This window comes from Nerophis lumbriciformis, linkage group LG36 (genome assembly GCF_033978685.3).
Source record: "Nerophis lumbriciformis linkage group LG36, RoL_Nlum_v2.1, whole genome shotgun sequence".
In the NCBI taxonomy this organism is placed as follows: domain Eukaryota; kingdom Metazoa; phylum Chordata; class Actinopteri; order Syngnathiformes; family Syngnathidae; genus Nerophis; species Nerophis lumbriciformis.
In genome coordinates this window covers 21,932,413-21,956,631 of record NC_084583.2, presented here as the reverse complement: position 1 = coordinate 21,956,631, position 24,219 = coordinate 21,932,413, and the positions used below count along the sequence as shown (strand labels likewise).

At 39.9% G+C, this 24,219-nt stretch overlaps 1 protein-coding gene across 1 annotated transcript in view; it reads left to right on the top strand.

Annotated features, from left to right (window-relative positions):
• The first annotated feature begins 972 nt into the window (after positions 1–972).
• Positions 973–24,219, top strand: part of LOC133576901 (uncharacterized) — a 36,438-nt gene continuing 13,191 nt past the window's right edge. The window contains exons 1-5 of the mRNA XM_061930294.2: positions 973–1,133; positions 1,222–1,261; positions 10,262–10,407; positions 10,479–10,608; positions 21,322–21,594. Of these exons, the coding sequence (XP_061786278.1) occupies positions 1,225–1,261; positions 10,262–10,407; positions 10,479–10,608; positions 21,322–21,594 (586 nt within the window). The 5' untranslated portion in view covers positions 973–1,133; positions 1,222–1,224. The remainder of the gene's footprint in view (positions 1,134–1,221; positions 1,262–10,261; positions 10,408–10,478; positions 10,609–21,321; positions 21,595–24,219) is intronic.

The window sequence follows — 24,219 nt, the reverse complement described above, 5'->3', positions numbered from 1 at the left end:
ATCAGGGGGCGCCACGCCAGTGCCACAAATGTTGGAGAAAAAAAAAAAAAAGTTGGTACTATTATTTCTAAATACAAAAAATAATCCCACGTTAATTAAAATGCAAAGTAAAGCCTATATAATAGAAATATTATTTGTTACAACATTACGCCCCCCCCGCACGGTGCCCCCCTACCTTCCCGTATCATGACTCTTTTTGGACGTCACGCGTACCACATCAAAAAATCAACACAAGATGTCAAAACGGCCAAAACTGTCAGGTGCCCAGGGAAGAAAAAAGAGAAAAGAAGAGGAGGAGAAACGAGAAAAAGACAGAGGTAGCAGGTAGGTAACGTTAGCCTACATGAAATTATTTGTCTGTTACAGAATGTGATAGTAACCTGGCTTTTTAGCATTAAGCTAATGCTACATGATTCGGCAATTGCTAATCAATAAATAGCTAGTTCTGTTTTAACGTCGGGTTAATATTGTGGAGGGGGCTAAATTGTTATGGAAAATAATAATGTAACGTTAGGTAATTACAGTACTCCCACCTTACATTCCTCAGGGACATTTGTATTAGATCTTTTAAGCAGGTGTTTTTTGTTTACATTGTTATTGCCTTCTGGTTAGCTAATGTTTGCCCTGCAGGTAATAGTCACTTTTCCACCCCTTTATATATTAGGTATAGTTGTAAGCCTAGTTGTTAAAGTGCACATCATTAATGTTAATTAAGCAATATGTATGTAAAAAATATTGTATTTCATATATTCATTTTTTATTTTTTGCATTCATTTATTTATTCATATTTGTTTTTATCTTGTTAACTATTCTGATTGTTAATTTGCTTTCTTTAAGTAAAAAAAAAGGTCAAAGACAAAGCTATTCGGTTTCTTGTGAGTATATACACTTCACTGCCGATGTGGGGGGGGCGCCACCTAAAATCTTGCCTAGGGCGCCAGATTGGTTAGGGCCGGGCCTGCACACACACCTTTTGCAAGTGTACCTAATGTTATGGCCAGCGACGAGCCTGCGCAAATGTTGCGCAGTAATGACGTGTACGCGCAGAGGAAGCCTCGCCCAGTTTGTTCGAGTGTCCTTTCGCTTTACAGTAAACTAGCCTTCTTCTGCAAACAAAACACGTTCATCAGCGCGTAAGTACAGTTTGTTGTTGAAATATCAAATGTTAAAAGTTGAAGTGGTGTCGTGTGTGGACTGAAGTGTCGTGTTGTTCCTCCACAGGTCATGTTGCTCGCATTCCTTCTCGCCTCTTTGGTGTGTGGTGAGTACAGTCTTTTAGCGCGCTAAACATAGCAACAACACACCTTTTATTTCGAACCTTCACGTTTACTATTCCTCCATATTTTGCTCTTTTCAAGGAGGCTGCGCTTATTTACTTAATTAAATTAAGTCGGCTGCTGGAGCCGAGCAAACATAAACAGATCAATCTACTCCCATCCTCCATGTTCTAACCCTGCAACGGTTTTTTTATTTTTATTTGATTATTATTGGAAATTAGACTATTCAAATAAAAGTAGCAACCATTTAAGAGCAGTAATACAAAGTGCGTTATCATATTATAATTAAATGTCATTATTTTTGTTTAACTTTTTTATTATATTTTATTTTATATTATTCTATATACTTTTAGCCCAAGCTAAATAAACCTATAATGTGTTGATAAAAAAAAAAAAAAAAATCAGGTTTCCCATTTTGTGTGTTACCCATCCATCCATCCATCTTCTTCCGCTTATCCGAGGTCGGGTCGCGGGGGCAGCAGCCTAAGCAGGGAAGCCCAGACTTCCCTCTCCCCAGCCACTTCATCCAGCTCCTCCCGGGGGACTCCGAGGCGTTCCCAGGCCAGCCGGGAGACATAGTCTTCCCAACGTGTCCTGGGTCTTCCCCGCGGCCTCCTACCGGTCGGACGTGCCCTAAACACCTCCCTAGGGAGGCGTTCGGGTGGCATCCTGACCAGATGACCGAACCACCTCATCTGGCTCCTCTCCATGTGGAGGAGCAGCGGCTTTACTTTGAGCTCCTCCCGGATGGCAGAGCTTCTCACCCTATCTCTAAGGGAGAGCCCCGCCACCCGGCGGAGGAAACTCATTTCGGCCGCTTGTACCCGTGATCTTGTCCTTTCGGTCATAACCCAAAGCTCATGACCATAGGTGAGGATGGGAACGTAGATCGACCGGTAAATTGAGAGCTTTGCCTTCCGGCTCAGCTCCTTCTTCACCACAACGGACCGATACAGCGTCCGCATTACTGAAGACGCCGCACCGATCCGCCTGTCGATCTCACGATTCACTCTTCCCTCACTCGTGAACAAGACTCCGAGGTACTTGAACTCCTCTACTTGGGGCAAGATCTCCTCCCCAACCCGGAGATGGCACTCCACCCTTTTCCGGGCGAGAACCATGGACTCGGACTTGGAGGTGCTGATTCTCATCCCAGTCGCTTCACACTCAGCTGCGAACCGATCCAGTGAGAGCTGAAGATCCTGGCCAGATGAAGCCATCAGGACCACATCATCTGCAAAAAGCAGAGACCTAATCCTGCAGCCACCAAACCAGATCCCCTCAACGCCTTGACTGCGCCTAGAAATTCTGTCCATAAAAGTTATGAACAGAATTGGTGACAAAGGGCAGCCTTGGCGGAGTCCAACCCTCACTGGAAACGTGTCCGACTTACTACCGGCAATGCGGACCAAGCTCTGGCACTGACCATACAGGGAGCGGACTGCCACAATCAGACAGTCCGATACCCCATACTCTCTGAGCACTCCCCACAGGACTTCCCGAGGGACACGGTCGAATGCCTTCTCCAAGTCCACCTGTTACCATGGTGACAGCGAAATTTTTGGTGTGTACCGATTAAATATGTTCTTGTAGACATGCTATAAAATGATGACATAAAGTAGTGTACCGGCCCAAATACAAGGAAACAGTCTGAAAAAGTCGACACAATTAAAATAACAAAAGGTGTCATTTTAATTTTAATTTACCATATTTTCCGGACCATCGGGTGCACCGGATTATAAGGCGCACTGCCCACGAATGGTCCGTTTTCGATATTTTTTCATTTGTAAGGCGAGTATTATAAGGCGTATTCTTTCTTTCTTTAGTTTATTTGGAACATGAACACACTTACATCATAATACATCACACAATTTCATATCATTTCATTTTACATCATGCCCGAAAAGGAGTAGGAAGAAGCAAAGCTTATTTAATTTAATCCTACCCCTTTCCCACTTCAAAGCGTTTACAAATATATAGAATCATTTACTGACCTTTTTATATAATAAAATAACATCTATGAATTAGTATACAACAGTTTTGTAATATGTAATTAATTAATTAATTCAGTCATTATTAACATACTGAGATGAAGAATATCTTATTTTCAATAAGGTTGAAAGTATTTCTCATAATTCTTCTTTTTTTGTACTCTGTAAGCACTATTATTTTGAACAACCTCTTAAACTGGATCATATCAGTACAATTTTTAACTTCTTTACTTCATCCATTCCATCATTTAATTCCACATACTGATGTGCTAAAAGTTCTAAGTGTTGTACGTGCATATAAATGTTTTAAATTATTTTTTCCTCTAAGGTTATATTTCTCCTCTTTAGTTGAGAAGAATTGTTGTACATTCTTTGCTAGCAGGTTATAGTTTGCTTTGTACATCATTTTAGCTGTTTGCAATTTGACCAAATCACCAAACTTTAATATTTCTGACTTAATAAATAAAGGGTTTGTGTGTTCTCTATATCCAACATTATGTATTATTCTAACTGATCTTTTTTGTAACACGGTTAGCGAATGTAGCGCACATTTGTAGTTATTTCCCCATATTTCTGCACAATAATTCAGATATAGTAACACTAGCGAGCAGTAGAGAATATGTAGTGATTTTTGGCCCAGGACATATTTTGCTTTATTCATTATTGAAATGTTTTTTGCCACCTTATGTTGTATGTTTTGTATATGAGATTTCCAGTTCATTTGATCATCTATTAATACTCCCAAAAATCTAGTTTCTTTTACCCTTTCTATGTCTACTCCGTCTATTTGTATTTGTGTATGATGCTCTTTTCTACTATTACCAAATAGCATTAGTTTAGTTTTACTGAGATTCAAAGATAGTCTGTTTTTGTCTTTTAATTTGTTCATTTCTTCTGTTATTATTTGTATTATCTTCTGTGTGCTCTCTCCTGAACAGAAAGCAGTTGTGTCGTCTGCAAATAAAACCAACTTTAAGTCCTTCGTAACCTTACAAATGTCGTTTATATAAAGATTGAACAATCTTGGTCCCAGTATTGACCCCTGGGGTACACCACAGGATATATCTAGCCGTGTTGACATATTTTCACCCATCTTTACATATTGCTTCCTGTTGGTTAAATAACTTCTTACCCAATTCAATACCAAACCTCTGATGCCATATCGTTCTAATTTTCGTATTAAAATATCATGATTAATTGTGTCAAATGCTTTTGTTAAGTCCATGAATACTGCGGCCGCACATTCTTTACCATCTATTGCATTGGTAATTTCCTCTGTTATTTTGGTTAGTGCTATTGATGTTGAGATATTTGCTCGGAATCCATATTGGTTCTCCACAAGCGTCCCACTTTTGTTAATAAATAAATCTAATCGACTATTGAATAATTTTTCCAAGATTTTGGAGAATTGTGGAAGTAATGAAACTGGTCTGTAGTTAGTAAACTGGTGTACGTCTCCATTCTTATAAATTGGTACGACTTTTGCAATTTTCATTATATCAGGGAATTTACTGGTTAAAAATGATACATTGGTGATATACGGTATGTCAGAGGTTCTGAAATGTCTTGTATAACCTTTTTTATCGTTACCATATCTATTCCATGACAGTCGGTTGAGGTCTTGGATTTACAATTTTTTACAATTTTGATTATTTCTTCTTTTGTTACACTTTTAAGAAACATGTAATTGGGATTTCTGTCTATGAGCTCACTCAAGGCCTCAACTGACCCATCATCTGCATTTGGAATTCTTTGATCCAGATTTTTTCCGATATTAACAAAATAATCATTGAAACGTTCAGCTATTTGGTTCATATTGTCATTTTTTGTATTTCCATCTAGAAAGTACTGGGGGTAATCTTTCTTAGCACCATTTTTAATGATGCTATTTAGGATGCCCCATGTTGCTCTCATGTTGTTTTTGTTCTTGTTTAATAACAATTGAAGGAGTCATATTATTTAAATTTTTTTTCTAAATGTAAAAGACTTCCTTGTGGTCTACATAACATGTGATGGTGGTTCTTTGCTCAAAATGTTGCATGGATGATGTTTTACACATCATCTTCAAGCAGCTTTCCGGAAGCGCCGTTTTGTGGGCGGGTCTTATTTACGTGGCTCACCTTCGACAGCGTCTTCTCCCCGTCATCTTTGTTGTAGCGGTGTAGCGTGCAAGGATGGGAGTGGAAGAAGTGTCAAAAGATGGAGCTAACTGTTTTAATGACATTCACACTTTACTTCAATCAACAACGGAGCAGCATCTCCTCATCCGGAAACAACAACAACGCCGGAAATGTGTCCCGTGAAAAACCGTCTGACTGGAACTCTCTAATAACTAAAGTTTCTTGGGTGAATAATGTAAACTCACTACACCGGTACGTTTTAGCGCTTTCATGGCGAGTTTACTGACAGATATAAGTAAGAACTTTACACTACTTTATATTAGAAATGGCAACAGCGGAGGATGAATGTCACATAACAAGAAGGTAGAGAAAAAGAAGAAGCTTATCGACTACGGCTTCAGCGCGGACTATAAAGGCAGATGCGCGCAATTATTCAGGATTTATGCAGATCCCAAATACAGATCAGCAGGTACCAGAAGGTAAGAAAAGTTGCTTTTGCATAATATTGCAAAACAAAACGCCAGATAATGTCTTACCTTATACACACAGCATAATAATACTCCTATGTTGAAGCACAGTACAATTCATCAAGCGGTGTGGCTTCATACCTTACCAAAGTCCTACTAAAACATTTTGATAGATTTTTGAGCGCCGTGTGTAATTCTTCTATATTTTCAATGGAACATACAGTATAAAATGTTGGTGTTGTTTACTTGAGTCATATTGCCATCATATTGCAGTCTACACGTATCTCTTATGTTTGACTGCCATCTACTGGTCACACTTACCATTTCACCATGTACCAAATAAAATTGCTTTGAGGTCTGTAAGCTAAACCAGAATTATTTCGTACATTAGGCGCACCGGGTTATGAGGCGCACTGTCGAGTTTTGAGAAAATAAAAGGATTTTAAGTGTGCCTTATAGTCCGGAAAATACGGTAAGTGTTTTGTGGGTGCACTCTTTAAAAGTACATTTTATGAGCTGTTTGTACAATCTGAGCTCATATAAATAGCAGTACAAAAATACCTGACAAACAAACAGCATTTTGTTTGGGAACATTTGAATTTAGTTACGTAATGAGTGGTGGGGTAATTAAGTAAGGAGGTTGCTGTGCGGTTCATTTTCAAGTAAAAGAAATTGCTAAACTAAAACTGAGCTTTTGTGGATTTGAAAACAGCTTTTGTGATTTCCAAAATGAAACAAACAAATGCAAACGGTTAGGAGGTAAGTGTTCAATAAATACAATTCTCTGATCAGCATTTTAAACACACACCTGTATTTCCACCACCCCTTCCTCAATGCAGATCACGCGCTGTTCGTAGGGCCATTGGGGGGCCCCGTTCTGCGTGAATAAGTGCATGGAAAATGTCAATAAATGAATGACAGAGGGTGATTCATTCGAGTGTTACTGCAAACAGATCCCTAGCACCTTCCTGCTCCGTCACTGACAAGAGTGTAATGGCGTACTTACTCTCGTACTCGCATTGTCCCCCGTGGCGCACAGTGTAAGTGCCGGGATCGAACCCCTGTCAATGATGCACCAGGAACATAAGCAACCTCATGCTTAAATTATGTTAAATTTGTTCTTTAGCACTAAAGGTTTGTTCGTTTGCACTAAACAATTGTAACTTGCGTCTTAGTTGTTGTTTTCATTACCAAATTCGTAGCTGTCGAAAACGCCATGTAAATCGCTAATCAGTAGCATGTCTACAGTAGAGCCAATGTAAATTAGCATCAAGCTAGCGCATTTTGGAAAAGTGGAGCCTTACTGTACGTTTGAGCGTTTTATGAGACATACTTGCTTTGTTGGCGTGGAAAATTGCAACATTACTTAGAGCAGACCTGGGCAAATTAAGGCCCAGGGGCCGCATGCGGCCCGTTAAGCTTTTCAATCTGGCCCGCCGGACATTACAAATCATTTTTTTAGATCTTTAAACCTCTAAAGGCTTAGTGGCCACATGCGTGGACAGCACCTTTTTAGCTCTTATTTCCAAAATTGTGTACACTACTGAATTGGGGTCTTATGGCCGCTTATGTGGACACTTATACTTCCATCTGGTGGTGTCAGAAGAGTATAACATACAATGGAATTTGGAGAAAAAAAAAGTGTACGGTAATAATAAGAATGAGCATGTCACTAAACATGAAGTACACATCATATTGATTGATTGATTGATTGAGACTTTTATTAGTAGATTTATTAGAGACTTCACCCTAACCAGGAAGACGCCATCATCATGCCTTGAAACATAGATTTCTGTTTGAGTCACACTTTGATTTTGATTGATTGATTGAAACTTTTATTAGTAGATTGCACAGTGAAGTACATATTCCGTACAATTGACCACTAAATGGTAACACCCCAATAAGTTTTTCAACTTGTTTAAGATGATTCTTAGTTTTTATTCTAATTAGGGTCCAATAAACCCAAATAGCAAAGAGAAATAAAAAAAGCATGTAAACAAACAGCTTGGGCCTTAAGAGGTTTGGAAAGTGTAGCTGCCATTATGATGTGCAGTGATGTTTTCAAATGACCGCAAGTCTTAAACTATACAAAGTATTTCAAAGGTTGGAATCTTCACTTTTGCATGATAATCTAGTTACTATGGTAATCTAATTAGTTACTATGGTAATGTAAGTCACAGCAGCTCAGACGAGGCACCAAGCAGTGTGGGTGGGGAGCGTTTCCACAGAGTGTTTCCAGAGCCTGAAATGTGGGTGTCAGGGACAGACGCGGAAGGGAATTATTTACAACAAAGTTCTAAAGTTTGTGATATATCACATATATCAGATTGTAGGTGGGTTTATTTTTTACCCTTCGCGTTCATATTTCGCTGTGTTTGTTGCATTTTTGTTGCGTTTCGCTTGATTGTAAAATATGTGGATGGAGAAGGGGTGTGACGTTCATATGTTGTCAATATTCAGTGTTTTATCCTCCATAGTCCATCCATCCATCTTCTTCCGCTTATCCGAGGTCGGGTCGCGGGGGCAGCAGCCTAAGCAGGGAAGCCCAGACTTCCCTCTCCCCAGCCACTTGGTCCAGCTCCTCCCGGGGGATTCCGAGGCGTTCCCAGGCCAGCCGGGAGACATAGTCTTCCCAACGTGTCCTGGGTCTTCCTCGTGGCCTCCTACCGGTCGGACGTGCCCTAAACACCTCTCTAGGGAGGCGCTCGGGTGGCATCCTGACCAGATGCCCGAACCACCTCATCTGGCTCCTCTCGATGTGGAGGAGTAGCGGCTTTACTTTGAGCTCCCCCCTGGATGGCAGAGCTTCTCACCCTATCTCTAAGGGAGAGCCCCGCCACCCGGCGGAGGAAACTCATTTCGGCCGCTTGTACCCGTGATCTTGTCCTTTCGGTCATAACCCAAAGCTCATGACCATAGGTGAGGATGGGAACGTAGATCGACCGGTAAATTGAGAGCTTTGCCTTCCGGCTCAGCTCCTTCTTCACCACAACGGATCGATACAGCGTCCACATTACTGAAGACGCCGCACCGATCCGCCTGTCGATCTCACGATTCACTCTTCCCTCACTCGTGAACAAGACTCCGAGGTACTTGAACTCCTCCACTTGGGGCAAGATCTCCTCCCCAACCCGGAGATGGCACTCCACCCTTTTCCGGGCGAGAACCATGGACTCGGACTTGGAGGTGCTGATTCTCATCCCAGTCGCTTCACACTCAGCTGCGAACCGATCCAGTGAGAGCTGAAGATCCTGGCCAGATGAAGCCATCAGGACCACATCATCTGCAAAAAGCAGAGACCTAATCCTGCAGCCACCAAACCGAATCCCCTCAACGCCTTGACTGCGCCTAGAAATTCTGTCCATAAAAGTTATGAACAGAATGTGTGACAAAGCGCAGCCTTGGTGGAGTCCAACCCTCACTGGAAACGTGCTTGACTTACTGCCGGCAATGCGGACCAAGCTCTGACACTGATCATACAGGGAGTGGACCGCCACAATCAGACAGTCCGAAACCCCATATTCTCTGAGCACTCCCCACAGGACTTCCAGAGGGACACGGTCGAATGCCTTCTCCAAGTCCACAAAACACATGTAGACTGGTTGGGCAAACTCCCATGCACCCTCAAGGACCCTGCCCAGAGTATAGAGCTGGTCCACAGTTCCACGACCAGGACGAAAACCACACTGTTCCTCCTGAATCCGAGGTTCGACTATCCGGCGTAGCCTCCTCTCCAGTACACCTGAATAGACCTTACCGGGAAGGCTGAGGAGTGTGATCCCACGATAGTTAGAACACACCCTCCGGTTCCCCTTTTTAAAATACCTTTGGATTGGCAGACCGGGGTGGTGGTTCCTCTCCTCCATAGTTAATATTGTAAATCCCACATTCTTTATTTTCATGTACATTCTGCGTGTCTCATTCAGTAAAACATTTTTTTTATTACATTCTGTTTTTTAAGGCGGTCTGTCATAATGTTTTTTTAGCATTCAATCAGACATTATTGTGAGGTTTTGTATTAGTGTTCCTACAAATAGATATACTGGCCCCCAGACACTTTTTTTCTCTAAATTTGGCCCCCCGAGTCAAAATAATTGCTGACTTAGAGGCAGTTTGGCTGAGTCCTGCTTGTTTCCTCGCCAAGGGTTGGAGGACAACCCATGCAACAAAGGTACCGAAATATGGCACAGTTTGATTTTACGTAAGTTGATACCGACGGAATTGGTCCGGTACCTATAAAAGTACCGAATTGGGAACCCAATGAAACTGTGACCTCATTAACTAATAACGTCGAGCAGCAAAGAAATACGGTGAATGAAATGTAATGTAACTGATATTCAAAAGGAGGCGTGATCTCTAATATTTGCGCCAAAAATGCACATTTTTCCCTTTGCGTCTTTTTCCAGGTTCCTACGGAATAACGCAAGAAGAGTTGTGCTTCGGCCAAACGTATCGCTTCCCTTTCCAATACACGCCGCCTTTATTTACCGGGAAGATATACTTCACTCCGAAGGACTCAGGAAGCAGAAGGCTACTGGTTGACAATGGCGAGGTGAGCTCCTTGAAGTGCGATGATGATGATGATGATGATGCAATAAGGTATGAAAACGGTTGTCTTCCCAGGTGAAGGACCCGCGTGTCAAAGTGAAGTTCTCTTCAATGTCCCTGCAAGACTTGACAACACAAGATGAGGGAATTTTCTCAGTCCAAAATAATGATTCCCCCAGCAATATTGTCTCTCTGAAAATATTAGGTAAGAGCTTTTTTACATTTATTTATACAGACTTTATGTCCTTCACAAGTGTATGTATAGATACAGTCATGGTCAAAAGTGTACGTACACTTGTAAAGAACATCATGTCATGGCTGTCAATCATTTCTACAACTCTTATTTTTTTGTGATAGAGTGATTGGAGCACATACTTGTTGGTCACAAAAAACTTTCATGAAGTTTGCTTCTTTTATGAATTTATTATGGCTCTACTGAAAATGTGAGGGTCAAAAGTATACATACAGCAATGTTAATATTTGCTTACATGTCCCTTGGCAAGTTTACCTGCAATAAGGCACTTTTGGTAGCCATCCACAAGCTTCTGCTTGACCACTTGACCACTCCTCTTGACAAAATTGGTACAGTTCAGCTAAATGTGTTGCTTTTCTGACATAATAATAATAGATTGTATTTGTAAAAAGCACTTTACATTGAGCAAACAACCTCAAAGTGCTACAGTGTATTACAAATATAATAAAAATAAAAACTAGAACAGCCTAATAGCTAGAACTAGTATGCATATATCTAAAAAAAGTTTTTTTTTAAAAAAGAAGGGTTTTTAAGCCTTTTTTAAAAGCATCGCCAGTCTGTGGTGCCCTCAGGTGGTCAGGGAGAGCGTTCCCACAGACAGGGAGCGGCGACAATGCTGTTTCTTCAGCATTGTCCACATGTTCTTGATGGGGTTTAAGACAGGACTTTGGGAAGGCCATTCTAAAACCTTCATTCTAGCCTGGTTTAGCCATTCCTTTACCACTTTTGACGTGTGTTTGGGGTCATTGTCCAGTTGGAACACCCAACTGCGCCCAAGACCCAACCTCTGGGCTGTTGATTTTAGGTTGGCCTGAAGAATGTTGAGGTAATCCTCCTTTTTCATTGTTCCATTTAAAGCAGCAGTTCCATTGGCAGCAAAACAGGCCCAGAGCACAATACTACCACCACCATGCTTGATGGTAGAATGGTGTTCCTGGGATTAAAGGCCTCACCTTTTTCTCCTCCAAACACATTGCTGGGTATTGTGGCCAAACAGCAACATTTTTGTGTCATCTGACCACAGAACTTTCCTCTAGAAGGTCTTATATTTGTCCATGTGATCAGCAGCAAACTTTAGAGGAGCCTTAAGGTGTGGCGTCTGGAGCACGGGCTTCCTTCTTGCATGCTAGCCTCTCAGTCCATTGCGAAACAAAACACGCTTGACTGTGGACACTGACACCTGTGTTCCAGCAGCTTCCAATTCATTGCAGACCTGCTTTTTGCTGGTTCTCGGTTGGTCATCCTGACCAATTTTCTCTCAGCAGCAGGTGATAGCTTGCGTTTTCTTCCTGATCGTGGCAGTGACAAAACTGTGCCATGCACTTTATGCTTACCAACAATTGTCTGCACAGTTGCTCTTGGGACCTTTGAAATGGCTCCAAGCGACTTTCCTGACTTGTTTAAGTCATTGATTAGTTTTTTTCAGATCTGTGCTGAGTTCCTTTGACTTTCCCATTGTCGCGTTTGTAACCGAGTCTAATGACTGCATCACATGAGTCCTATTTAAATGGGCTCAGAGAAGTCAACAGCTGTCGTCAATCATGATCACTCACATGACCCATTACCTCCCTGCTTGACACTCAGCATCAAGGATTGGAATTGGGGGTTAAATCACTAAAAATGATTCCAGGGCGCGGCCACCGCTGCTGCCCACTGCTCCCCTGACCTCCCAGGGGGTGATCAAGGGTGATGAGTCAAATGGAGAGAATAATTTCGCCACACCTAGTGTGTGTGTGACAATCATTGCTACTTTAACTTGAACTTTTAATGAAGTTAAGAGGCCATGCCATGAAGCTCATTTGATTTGATTGTAACTTTTCTACATCATCAAATTGATAATGTATGTTGCTGTATGTATACTTTTGACCCAGCAGATGTACTCACATTTTCAGTCGAGCCATAATAAATTCATAAAAGAACCACACTTCATGAATGTTTTTTGTGACAAACAACTATGTGCTCCAATCACTCTATCACAAAAAATAAAAGTTGTAGAAATGATTGGAAACTCAAGAAAGCCATGACTTTGTCCTTCACAAGTGTATGTAAACTTTTGACCACGACTGTGTGTATATATGTATATATATATATATATATATATATATATATATATATATTAGCAGTGTTTGGACCAGAGGTGGGTAGTAACGCGCTACATTTACTCCGTTACATCTACTTGAGTAACTTTTGGGATAAATTGTACTTCTAAGAGTAGTTTTAATGCAACATACTTTTACTTTTACTTGAGTATATTTATAGAGAAGAAACGCTACTTTTACTCCGCTACTTTTATCTACATTCAGCTCGCTACTCGCTACTAATTTTTATCCATCTGTTAATGCACGCTTTGTTTGTTTTGGTCTGTCAGACAGACCTTCATAGTGCCTGCGTTTCAACAAATACAGTCACTGGTGACGTTCACTCCATTCCACCAATCAGATGAAGTCACTGGTGACGTTGGACCAATCAAACAGAGCCAGGGGTCACATGACCTGACTTAAACAAGTGTAAAAAACTTATTGGGGTGTTACCATTTAGTGGTCAATTGTACGGAATATGTACTGTACTGTGTAATCTACTAATACAAGTTCCAATCAATCAATCAAAAGTGTGAAGGAAAAAAGACAATTTTTTATTTCAACCGTACACTCCGTCAAAAGCCTAAAGACTGACTGCACAGTTCCTGTCTTCACAATAAAAGTGCCGCTCCATTGCGCCTGCGCTTTCAAAATAAGAGTCTCCGAAAGCCTGCGCAAACAAGCTAGCAAGCTACGGAGTTTGCCGCCAATGTATTTCTTGTAAAGTGTATAAAAAACGAATATGGAAGCTGGACATATAAGATGCCAAAAACCAACCACTTTCATGTGGTATTAGACAGAAAGGAGGAACTTTTTTTCTCCTCCATTTGAAAACGTGGACGTTTGTCATCACTACTGTCTGATTACAATCAATGCAAGTCATCAGAATCAGGTAATACACCAACTTATATTCTTGTCTTCATGAAAGAAAGGAATCTATATGTGTTAAACATGCATGTATATTCATTAAAACACTATTAACATGTAAACAAAAACGGCAAAAAAAAAAATATAAATTATATACTGCATATATCAATGTATGTATATATATATATATATATATATATATATATATATATATATATGTGTGTGTGTATATATATATATATATATATATGTGTGTGTGTGTGTACCGGTATGTATATATATATATATATATATATATATATATATATATATATATACATATACGGTATATATATATATGATATGTGTGTGTATGTTACTCATCAGTTACTCAGTACTTGAGTAGTTTTTTTACAACATACTTTTTACTTTTACTCAAGTAAATATTTGGGTGACTACTCCTTACTTTTACTTGAGTAATAAATCTCTAAAGTAACAGTACTCTTACTTGAGTACAATTTCTGGCTACTCTACCCACCTCTGGTTGGGACTAACGGCGTTACTGTAACGCCGTTAGTTTCGGTGGTAACTAGTAATCTAACGTGTTATTTTTTATATTCAGTAACTCAGTTACCGTTACTACATGATGCGTTACTGCGTTATTTTACCTTATTTTTTAATGTAGTATCGGCTAGAAACAGAAGAAGTGTCGTCCTTCTGTCTCACAAGGAAAAGAAAAGGCGTGCTTTCCTCGACCGAGGAGCGGAGCGCAGGGGAGACGTTCCTCCAGGGCCTATGTACTTTGGGGCTAACACCCTTCACTTTACCCGGCAGTGGGTCTTTACAGCTCCGGACTCGAGGGTGAATGACGAGGCCGGCGGTTTGTTGCAACTTTGCGACTTTATTGGTGTCTTACACGCAGCCATCCACCAAGCTAGAACACCTGCACGCGCTCACTGTTGCGCTCCCTCACCTCTCTCGCCCACTCACTCACTGATATCACTCACCTCACATGCTGTCATATCTTAAAGGGCCACACACACATACGCTACTCTCATAACAACTAACAAGACATCATGGTGAAGCCAGAAGTCGAGTTTCTTAACATGGAGACATTCTCAATACTTTTCTTTTGTCGAGCACAAAGAAAAGAACATTTTAGTTAAATGTAAGTTGTGTCTTGGATCAAAGATCCTATCTACTTAAAGTTAAAGTGCCAATGATTGTCACACACACACACACTAGGTGTGGTGAAATTATTCTCTGCATTTGACCCATCCCCCTTGATCACCCCCTGGGAAGTGAGGGGAGCAGTGAGCAGCAGCAGTGACCGCGCCCGGGAATACTGGCCAAAACAGCAATTCAAGTCTGCTGAAACAGCTACATAAATGGTAAATGGGTTATACTTGTATAGCTTTTCTACCTTTTTAAGGAACTCAAAGCGCTTTGACACTATTTCCACATTCACACACTGATGGAGGGAGCTGCCATGTAAGGCACTAACCAGGACCCATCAGGAGCAAGGGTGAAGTGTCTTGGTCAAGGACACAACGGACGTGACTAGGATGGTAGAAGGTGGGGATTGAACCAGTAACCCTCAGATTGCTGGCACGGCCACTCTACCAACTTCGCACATAAGCAACATGCTTCAACGAAGCTAGTAAAGAGAGACACAGACTCCGATGCCACTTCACCTCCACCTAAGGATTTTAACGGAGGGACTGCTAGCCAGGACAACATTGTTAGAGCCATTGCAGCGTATGTGCTAGAAGACATGCAGGCTATTTCTACAGTGGAGTCAACCGTTTTCAGGCAGCTAATTAGCATGATAGCGGCGTCAAACAACAAATGGCACAGAAAACATGTTTCAAGTACCTGGACAGTGAGTACATAAACATGGAAAGCGAGCTAAAGAAAACACTCCAAACTCTGCCTCTACTCTTTCATTCTAGACTTCTAGAGTGTTTGATTATCACATCACTCTAAATGTATAGACTATAAAGTTCACAAACATAAAGAGGGATGCTAGTGGGCCAGGCCAATCTTTCCTTATCTCTAAACTCAAACTGGGGAAATGTGTAGAGTGTTCTGGGCTTCACTACAGTGTTGATCTCCTGAATACATGATTTTATTTCACAATTCCTTGAGAGAGAAAAATGCCTGGTTAGGCTTTGTGTATGTCACGTGTGCCTTCCTTGGGTGAAGCCAGCTTTACAGCTATGTTGTTATTATGCGGTTTGTTACTTATGTATGTTATGTTGCAGCTATTTAAAATAGTTTTGTCAATTTGTTCTGGCCTGAAATAATTTGGCCCTTTGAAACATATCTTTGTCTTTGTGTGTTGTATGTAGACCACATTGTTTGTGTGTTGTATGTAGAGCACATTGTTTGTGTGTTGTATGTAGAGCACATTGTTTGTGTGTTGTATGTAGAGCACATTGTTTGTGTGTTGTATGTAGAGCACATTGCTTAGCAGAGTTGAGTGATGCAAATGCATGTCAAGTTGATGAACACATTGTATTATTCTCCAGTGCAATAACAGTACTGACATGAAGGCTAAAAGGGCATTAATGGGAGCCTTAAAAAAAAAAAGGAGAAAAAAAGAAATAACTAAATAGTTACTTTTCACAGTAACACATTACTTTTTGGTGTAAGTAACTGAGTTAGTAACTCAGTTACTTTTGAAATAAAGTAACTAGTAACTGTAACTAGCTACTGGTTTTCAGTAACTAACCCAACACTGTATATTAGAGATGTCCGATAATGGCTTTTTTGCCGATATCCGATATTCCGATATTGTCCAACTCTTAATTACCGATTTCGATATCAACCGATACCGATATATACAGCCGTGGAATGAACACATTATTATGCCTAATATTGTTGGGATGCCCCGCTGGATGCATTGAACAATGTAACAAGGTTTTCCAAAATAAATCAATTCAAGTAAAGGAAAAAAGTGCCAACATGGCACTGCCATATTTATTATTGAAGTCACAAAGTGCATAATTTTTTTTAACATGCCTCAAAACAGCAGCTTGGAATTTGGGACATGCTCTCCCTGAGAGAGCATGGGGAGGTTGGGGGAGGCGTATATTGTAGTGTCCCGGAAGAGTTAGTGCTGCAAGGGGTTCTGGGTATTTGTTCTGTTGTGTTTATGTTGTGTTACGGTGCGGATGTTCTCCCGAAATGTGTTTGTCATTCTTGTTTGGTGTGGGTTCACAGTGTGGTGCATATTTGTAACAGTGTTCAACTTGTTTATACGGCCACCCTCAGTGTGACCTGTATGGCTTGAGTGTGTGAACAGCCGTAGATATTATGTGATTAGGCCGGCACGCAAAGGCAGTGCCTTTTAAGGTTTATTGGTGCTCTGTACTTCTCCCTACGTTTAAAAAGGCATACATTTTACTTTTTGAAAGCGATACCGATAATTTTCGATATTACATTCTAAAGCATTTATCGGCTGATAATATTGGCAGTCCAATATTATCGGACATCTGTAATATATATATACAGGTAAAAGCCAGTAAATTAGAATATTTTGAAAAACTTGATTTATTTCAGTAATTGCATTCAAAAGGTGTAACTTGTACATTATATTTATTCATTGCACACAGACTGATGCATTCAAATGTTTATTTCATTTAATTTTGATGATTTGAAGTGGCAACAAATGAAAATCCAAAATTCCGTGTGTCACAAAATTAGAATATTACTTAAGGCTAATACAAAAAAGGGATTTTTAGAAATGTTGGCCAACTGAAAAGTATGAAAATGAAAAATATGAGCATGTACAATACTCAATACTTGGTTGGAGCTCCTTTTGCCTCAATTACTGCGTTAATGCGGCGTGGCATGGAGTCGATGAGTTTCTGGCACTGCTCAGGTGTTATGAGAGCCCAGGTTGCTCTGATAGTGGCCTTCAACTCTTCTGCGTTTTTGGGTCTGGCATTCTGCATCTTCCTTTTCACAATACCCCACAGATTTTCTATGGGGCTAAGGTCAGGGGAGTTGGCGGGCCAATTTAGAACAGAAATACCATGGTCCGTAAACCAGGCACGGGTAGATTTTGCGCTGTGTGCAGGCGCCAAGTCCTGTTGGAACTTGAAATCTCCATCTCCATAGAGCAGGTCAGCAGCAGGAAGCATGAAGTGCTCTAAAACTTGCTGGTAGACGGCTGCGTTGACCCTGGATCTCAGGAAACAGAGTGGACCGACACCAGCAGATGACATGGCACCCCAAACCATCACTGATGGTGGAAACTTTACACTAGACTTCAGGCAACGTGGATCCTGTGCCTCTCCTGTCTTCCTCCAGACTCTGGGACCTCGATTTCCAAAGGAAATGCAAAATCTGCATGGTTAGGTGATGGTTTGGGGTGCCATGTCATCTGCTGGTGTCGGTCCACTCTGTTTCCTGAGATCCAGGGTCAACGCAGCCGTCTACCAGCAAGTTTTAGAGCACTTCATGCTTCCTGCTGCTGACCTGCTCTATGGAGATGGAGATTTCAAGTTCCAACAGGACTTGGCGCCTGCACACAGCGCAAAATCTACCCGTGCCTGGTTTACGGACCATGGTATTTCTGTTTTAAATTGGCCCGCCAACTCCCCTGACCTTAGCCCCATAGAAAATCTGTGGGGTATTGTGAAAAGGAAGATGCAGAATGCCAGACCCAAAAACGCAGAAGAGTTGAAGGCCACTATCAGAGCAACCTGGGCTCTCATAACACCTGAGCAGTGCCAGAAACTCATCGACTCCATGCCACGCCGCATTAACGCAGTAATTGAGGCAAAAGGAGCTCCAACCAAGTATTGAGTATTGTACATGCTCATATTTTTCATTTTCATATTTTTCAGTTGGCCAACATTTCTAAAAATCCCTTTTTTGTATTAGCCTTAAGTAATATTCTAATTTTGTGACACACGGAATTTTGGATTTTCATTTGTTGCCACTTCAAATCATCAAAATTAAATGAAATAAACATTTGAATGCATCAGTCTGTGTGCAATGAATAAATATAATGTACAAGTTACACCTTTTGAATGCAATTACTGAAATAAATCAAGTTTTTCAAAATATTCTAATTTACTGGCTTTTACCTGTATATACACACACACACACACACATATATATATATATATATATATATATATATATATATATATATATATATATATATATATATATATATATATATATATATATATGTGTATATATATATATATATGTATATATATATATATATATATATATATATATATAATTTACAGTAGATCATTTTGTGTGTGTGTGTGTGTGTGTGTGTGTATAGAATAGGATAGACTTTTATTTATCCCACAATGGGGAAATTAAATTGTTGCAGTGCAGGTTCTCACATACAGTAACATAATTCAAACGTAAAGAAAAACAAAAGATAGTGATGAATACTACATATTGCACACTAATATGTATAGATAATAAATACCATAAAACAAAAAACACTAACATTCGTATTGCGCACCAAGAAAAATGATCACAGTAATCACATAAGTGCGTTGCAAAGGTTGTCAAAATTATCGAGTTAACTCATTTGATCTATGAAAAACAAATGATCAAAGACGTTACATTTTCAATTATTAATTACGGTAGATTAAAGTATCCTATAGATTTTTATCGTACACGGTCTTTTACCTTAACTGCTATACGGTCAGTAATCATCAGATCATTGCATTACAAAATGAGTACACATGTTGGTGTCTTTTCTTAAGCAAATATTCACTATACAAGCAATCACCTTTGATTTATCATGATTGATACATACAGTACAGGCCAAAAGATTGGACACACCTTCTCATTCAATGCGTTTTCTTGATTTTTAATGCCTATTTACATTGTAGATTGTCACATCAAAACTATGAATGAACACATGTGGAGTTATGTACTTAACAAAAAAAGGTGAATTAAAACTGAAAACATGTCTTTTATTCTAGTTTCTTCAAAATAGCTACCCTTTGCTCTGATTACTGCTTTGCACACTCTTGGCATTCTCTCCATGAGCTTCAAGCGCACCTGTGAAGTGGAAACCATTAACTCTTGAAGTTCATAATCATGAAAATAAAGAAAACGCATTGAATGAGAAGGTGTATCCAAAGTTTTGGCCTGTACTGTATATGCATATGTATATATATATATATACAGTATATATATATATATTAGAGATGCGCGGATAGGCAATTATTTCATCCGCAACCGCATCAGAAAGTCGTCAACCATCCGCCATCCACCCGATGTAACATTTGATCAGAACCGCACCCGCCCGCACCCGCCCGTTGTTATATATCTAATATAGACGATGCAAGGCATTAGTGAGGTTATAAAGCTTTTGCCTGTTAAAGAAAGGAGACTGATCCAATGCAGCACAGACATTCGCGTGCCACGCTGTCACGACCCAGACGCACACCAGTGCGCAATCATATGGGAGCCGCGCTGAGCGCACCTCCAAGCGCGTCTCGCTGCCGGCGACGGCCGGGTATGGGCCCGACGCTCCAGCGCCATCCATTTTCAGGGCTAGTTGATTCGGCAGGTGGGTTGTTACACACTCCTTAGCGGGTTCCGACTTCCATGGCCACCGTCCTGCTGTCTATATCAACCAGGGTGAGCCCCACCCCTTTCGTGAGCGCACTGCGCGCGGAGTGACCCCTGTTACGAGCCCCCGGCCACGGGGGTGGCGGGCGGGTAAGCTGCTTACCTGCTGCGCGTGACGCCGGCCGCGGCGAAGGCGGATGAGGCGGGGTGTCGGTGCGGTGGTGACCCTGGACGTGCGTCGGGCCCTTCTCGCGGATCGCCTCAGCTACGGCTCCCGGTGGGGCCCTCTCGGGGGAAGGGGCCTCGGTCCCGGACCCCGGCGAGGCGTCCCTTCTCCGCTCCGTAAAAGTGTCCATCTCTTCTTTTTTTTTTTTCTTCTGTTGTGGCATATGCTGCAGGTGCCTGCTCGTTTTTCGTATGTGGGTAACAACATTTAACTATGTATATATATTTCCCAATTGGTTTAACTGCCACCCGCCTGAATCTATTTAAAATCTAATTTTTTTTTATTTCATCCGCCCGATCATCCGCGGACTCCGCGGTTGTGCCCGCAAACCGCTCATCTCTAATATATATATATATATATATATATATATATATATATATATATATATATATATATATATATATATATATATATATATATATATATATATATACATAGATTTGATGTATTCTTTCATTTATATTTTGACGAAGTTGCAGTATTTATTGCCTCACAACTGTAACTTTAGGTTTAATTTGAGATGATTTTATGATCAGGACTTGATTTATATGGGGAACAAATTTGATGGCATATTCAATATCTGACATCTCCCATTTCAGCTACCATTTTGTTTAATCTTCTCAACGGTCAATACTATACAAATTAAAGTATGGTATATTTTAGAGTAGTCTGAGTTCAGCTTGCAAAGTGGTATAGAATTACCATCTGAAAATAAGTCAATATTGTTCTCTAAACATTGGGCAATGCAAGTAAGTATACCGCATGTCCAAATTGTGTCGGAAATGTCAGTATTTAAAGTAAACACCATGCTATTTTTTATAGTATTGTATACTGTAATTAAAATAGGTTCAAGTTTACTGCATTAGAAACAATAAAGGATTCACTAAACTGCTACCTAATTATGTCATCCTATGTATTCAAAATAAAGTCAACCTTATTTTCTGTCTTTAGACTGTGCTGACAAGGTGGAAAGATATTACCATGGGATGTACCGCATCGAACTTCTTAGTAGTGTGCACACTCTGGAATTCACTCCGATTGGCAAGCCGGACCAAACAACGATCCTGTGGAACCGCACCGACCCTCAAGGCCGTCAGGCAGGCAGGGGCCAGTTCAAGAACGATTATTGGGAGATTTCAGATCTCACACAGGACGATAACGGCTACTACAACTTGAGGCGAAAGAGCCACGCGTTGTTGTCCAGGAAAATGCTGACAGTCACAGGTGACTATTGCTAGAAAATACTTTTTCTTTAAACTGTCCTTTTTGTATTGTACTGCTAGAGCACTAGGATGTTGTTGCATTAAGTCCTTAAACAAGAATTGCATTTAATTTCCAACACAACAATATAATCAAAACACAATAGCACAGCTCAAAACAGTCGTCTGAAAAATAAATAAACACATTGAAAAAAACCGAGGAATGTGTCCGAAAAGGAGCAGGAAGAAGCTTATGGTGTCATGGCTTTTTCTTAAACCCAGATACATTCATGAAATTATTTGTACGTATAACCTTACTAATAAATACAATCATACATTGCATAATCACCTGATACACAACAATTTACAATATGGAGCTAGAGCAGGGTGTCAAACAAGGTTACACGGAGGGCCACATTGCAGATAAGAGGGCCGCTTGTAACCCTATATAATTTATGAATATACATGTATAAGAATTCACCTCATGATATTATAAAATTAATTGCTGTGCATTTGATTATTGTATTCGTACACTGTAAAAAAAAAATAGTAAAACAAAAACAAAAAACCTCTGGGTGTTGTTGATAAATGGCTTTTGCTTTGCATAGTAGAGTTTTAACTTGCACTGACAGATGTAGTGACAAACTGTAGTTACTGACAGTGGTTTTCTGAAGTGTTCCTGAGTCCATGTGGTGATATCCTTTACACACTGATGTCGGTTTTTTGATGCAGTACCGCCCGAGGGATCCAAGGTCACGGGCATTCAATGTTACGTGCAGTGATTTCTCCAGATTCTCTGAACCTTTTGATGGTATTGCAGACCTTAGATGGTAAAATTCCCTAAATTCCTTGCAATAGCTTGTTGAGAAAAGTTGGCAGCTGAGTCGCCACAATTTCACCGTAAAATTTACGATGGTTTTTACAGCATATTACTGTAAATGGAAAAACGGTACTATAGTTTTTTTTTTTACTGTAAAATCTATTGTCATTTCTATAACTTGCTTTGATATAACTCAAGCAGCTATTTTATTATGTTTTACTTTTAAAAAGTTTGAAATTAATGATAGTACCCCAAAAGGGACAAGCGGTAGAAAAATGGATGGATGGATTATATTTGTTGCATTATTAGATAATAAAGTTTAAAATATACTCAATAGCATGCAATAAATGTATTTCTGTCTGTCACAATGAAAAGATAACATTTAGTAAATGATAAAATGCTTCGTTGACTCATATTATTTCAGGGCTTTCGCGGGCCGCATTAAATGATGTGGCGGGCCAAATCTGGCCCCCGGGCCTTGAGTTTGACACCTGTGAGCTAGAGGATACATAATAATAATACACCATTACATCCTCACATTATATTGTAAATACATGACACCCTCAAAACATTTTCCACAGTGCCGCCCCAGGTTGAATTGGGAGCCCTAAGCAGAAATCATACCTGCCAACTACTCCGGTTTTCCCGTAATTAGTACGGTTTTCATCAACCTATTCCGGGTTACGGTTGCAGTGATAAAAAATACGGTTTTTCATTCATTAAAAAAAATTATTTAAAAAAAAAAAGTTTTATTCACGAAATCGCGTAACAACAATGACAATCGACACTGCTTCCCGTAACTTCCTATCGAGCCATTCCGAATGCCATGCGCGAGGCTATTTATAGCACCGCTGACAAGCACCAGGCACCAGTTGCCATTGTTTCCAAACGAGCGAACGATCATGGAATCAGCCGGAGAAAAATCGCAAACGAGTCTTAAACCGAAAAGAAAACTGCAGTCATTCCGTGAAGAATATTCAAAAGCCTATCCGGGAATAATTATCCCTTCCAAAAAGGGTGAAAACTACGCGAATTGCACCTTGTGCAGACAAGGAATTAGCGATGTAAAAGACCACGTTGGGACAAAAAAACACAAGTCTAATGCCGTTACTAAATTTGGATTTTAGCCACAAAAAGGTAATAACACCAATGTTATCTATTGGAATTGTTTAGTACTGTTATACTGTTAAAAGTGTTTATACTATTTATGCTTTCAAGTCCAAGTTGAAGAAATCTTGTTAAATGTTGACAGCATAACTACCAAAATACAGAAGTATGTCCTTAATATTTTTGCAGTGCTATTTCTGTTGAAAAGTTAAAATGATTACATTAGAGATGTGATGTGCCACTTTTCAAGTGTCTGATGGCTTAAATTCATTTTCATGAATTTTTCATATTTTGAATTCTTTTGAAAGGCTTACAAAAAAACTACATTTGAATTGTAATTCCATGCTATTGACAGGACTATTAATTTTAATGAAGTTAGCTTACCATGTTTACAGTATGATAATTGTGATAGAAATGTGAATTTTAGGCACAGAATATTTTTTTACAATTGAACAAGGCAGTAGATTATACAAGCTTGGACAGAAAGTTAATAATGACACCAATTTTTTTTTTAATGGAATTGTTTAGTACTGTTTTACCATTTGTTTACTGTAAAAAGTGTTTATACTGTTTATACTTTCAATTAACAAATTGAAGTCTTGTGAAAGGTTGACAGGATAACTGGCATTAACTGTCGAAATCATTTCAAACTATTGAAGTTAGCTTACAGAATAAACATGTCAATCAACCCATATGATTTTTGCTGTAATATTTTTGTTTTGA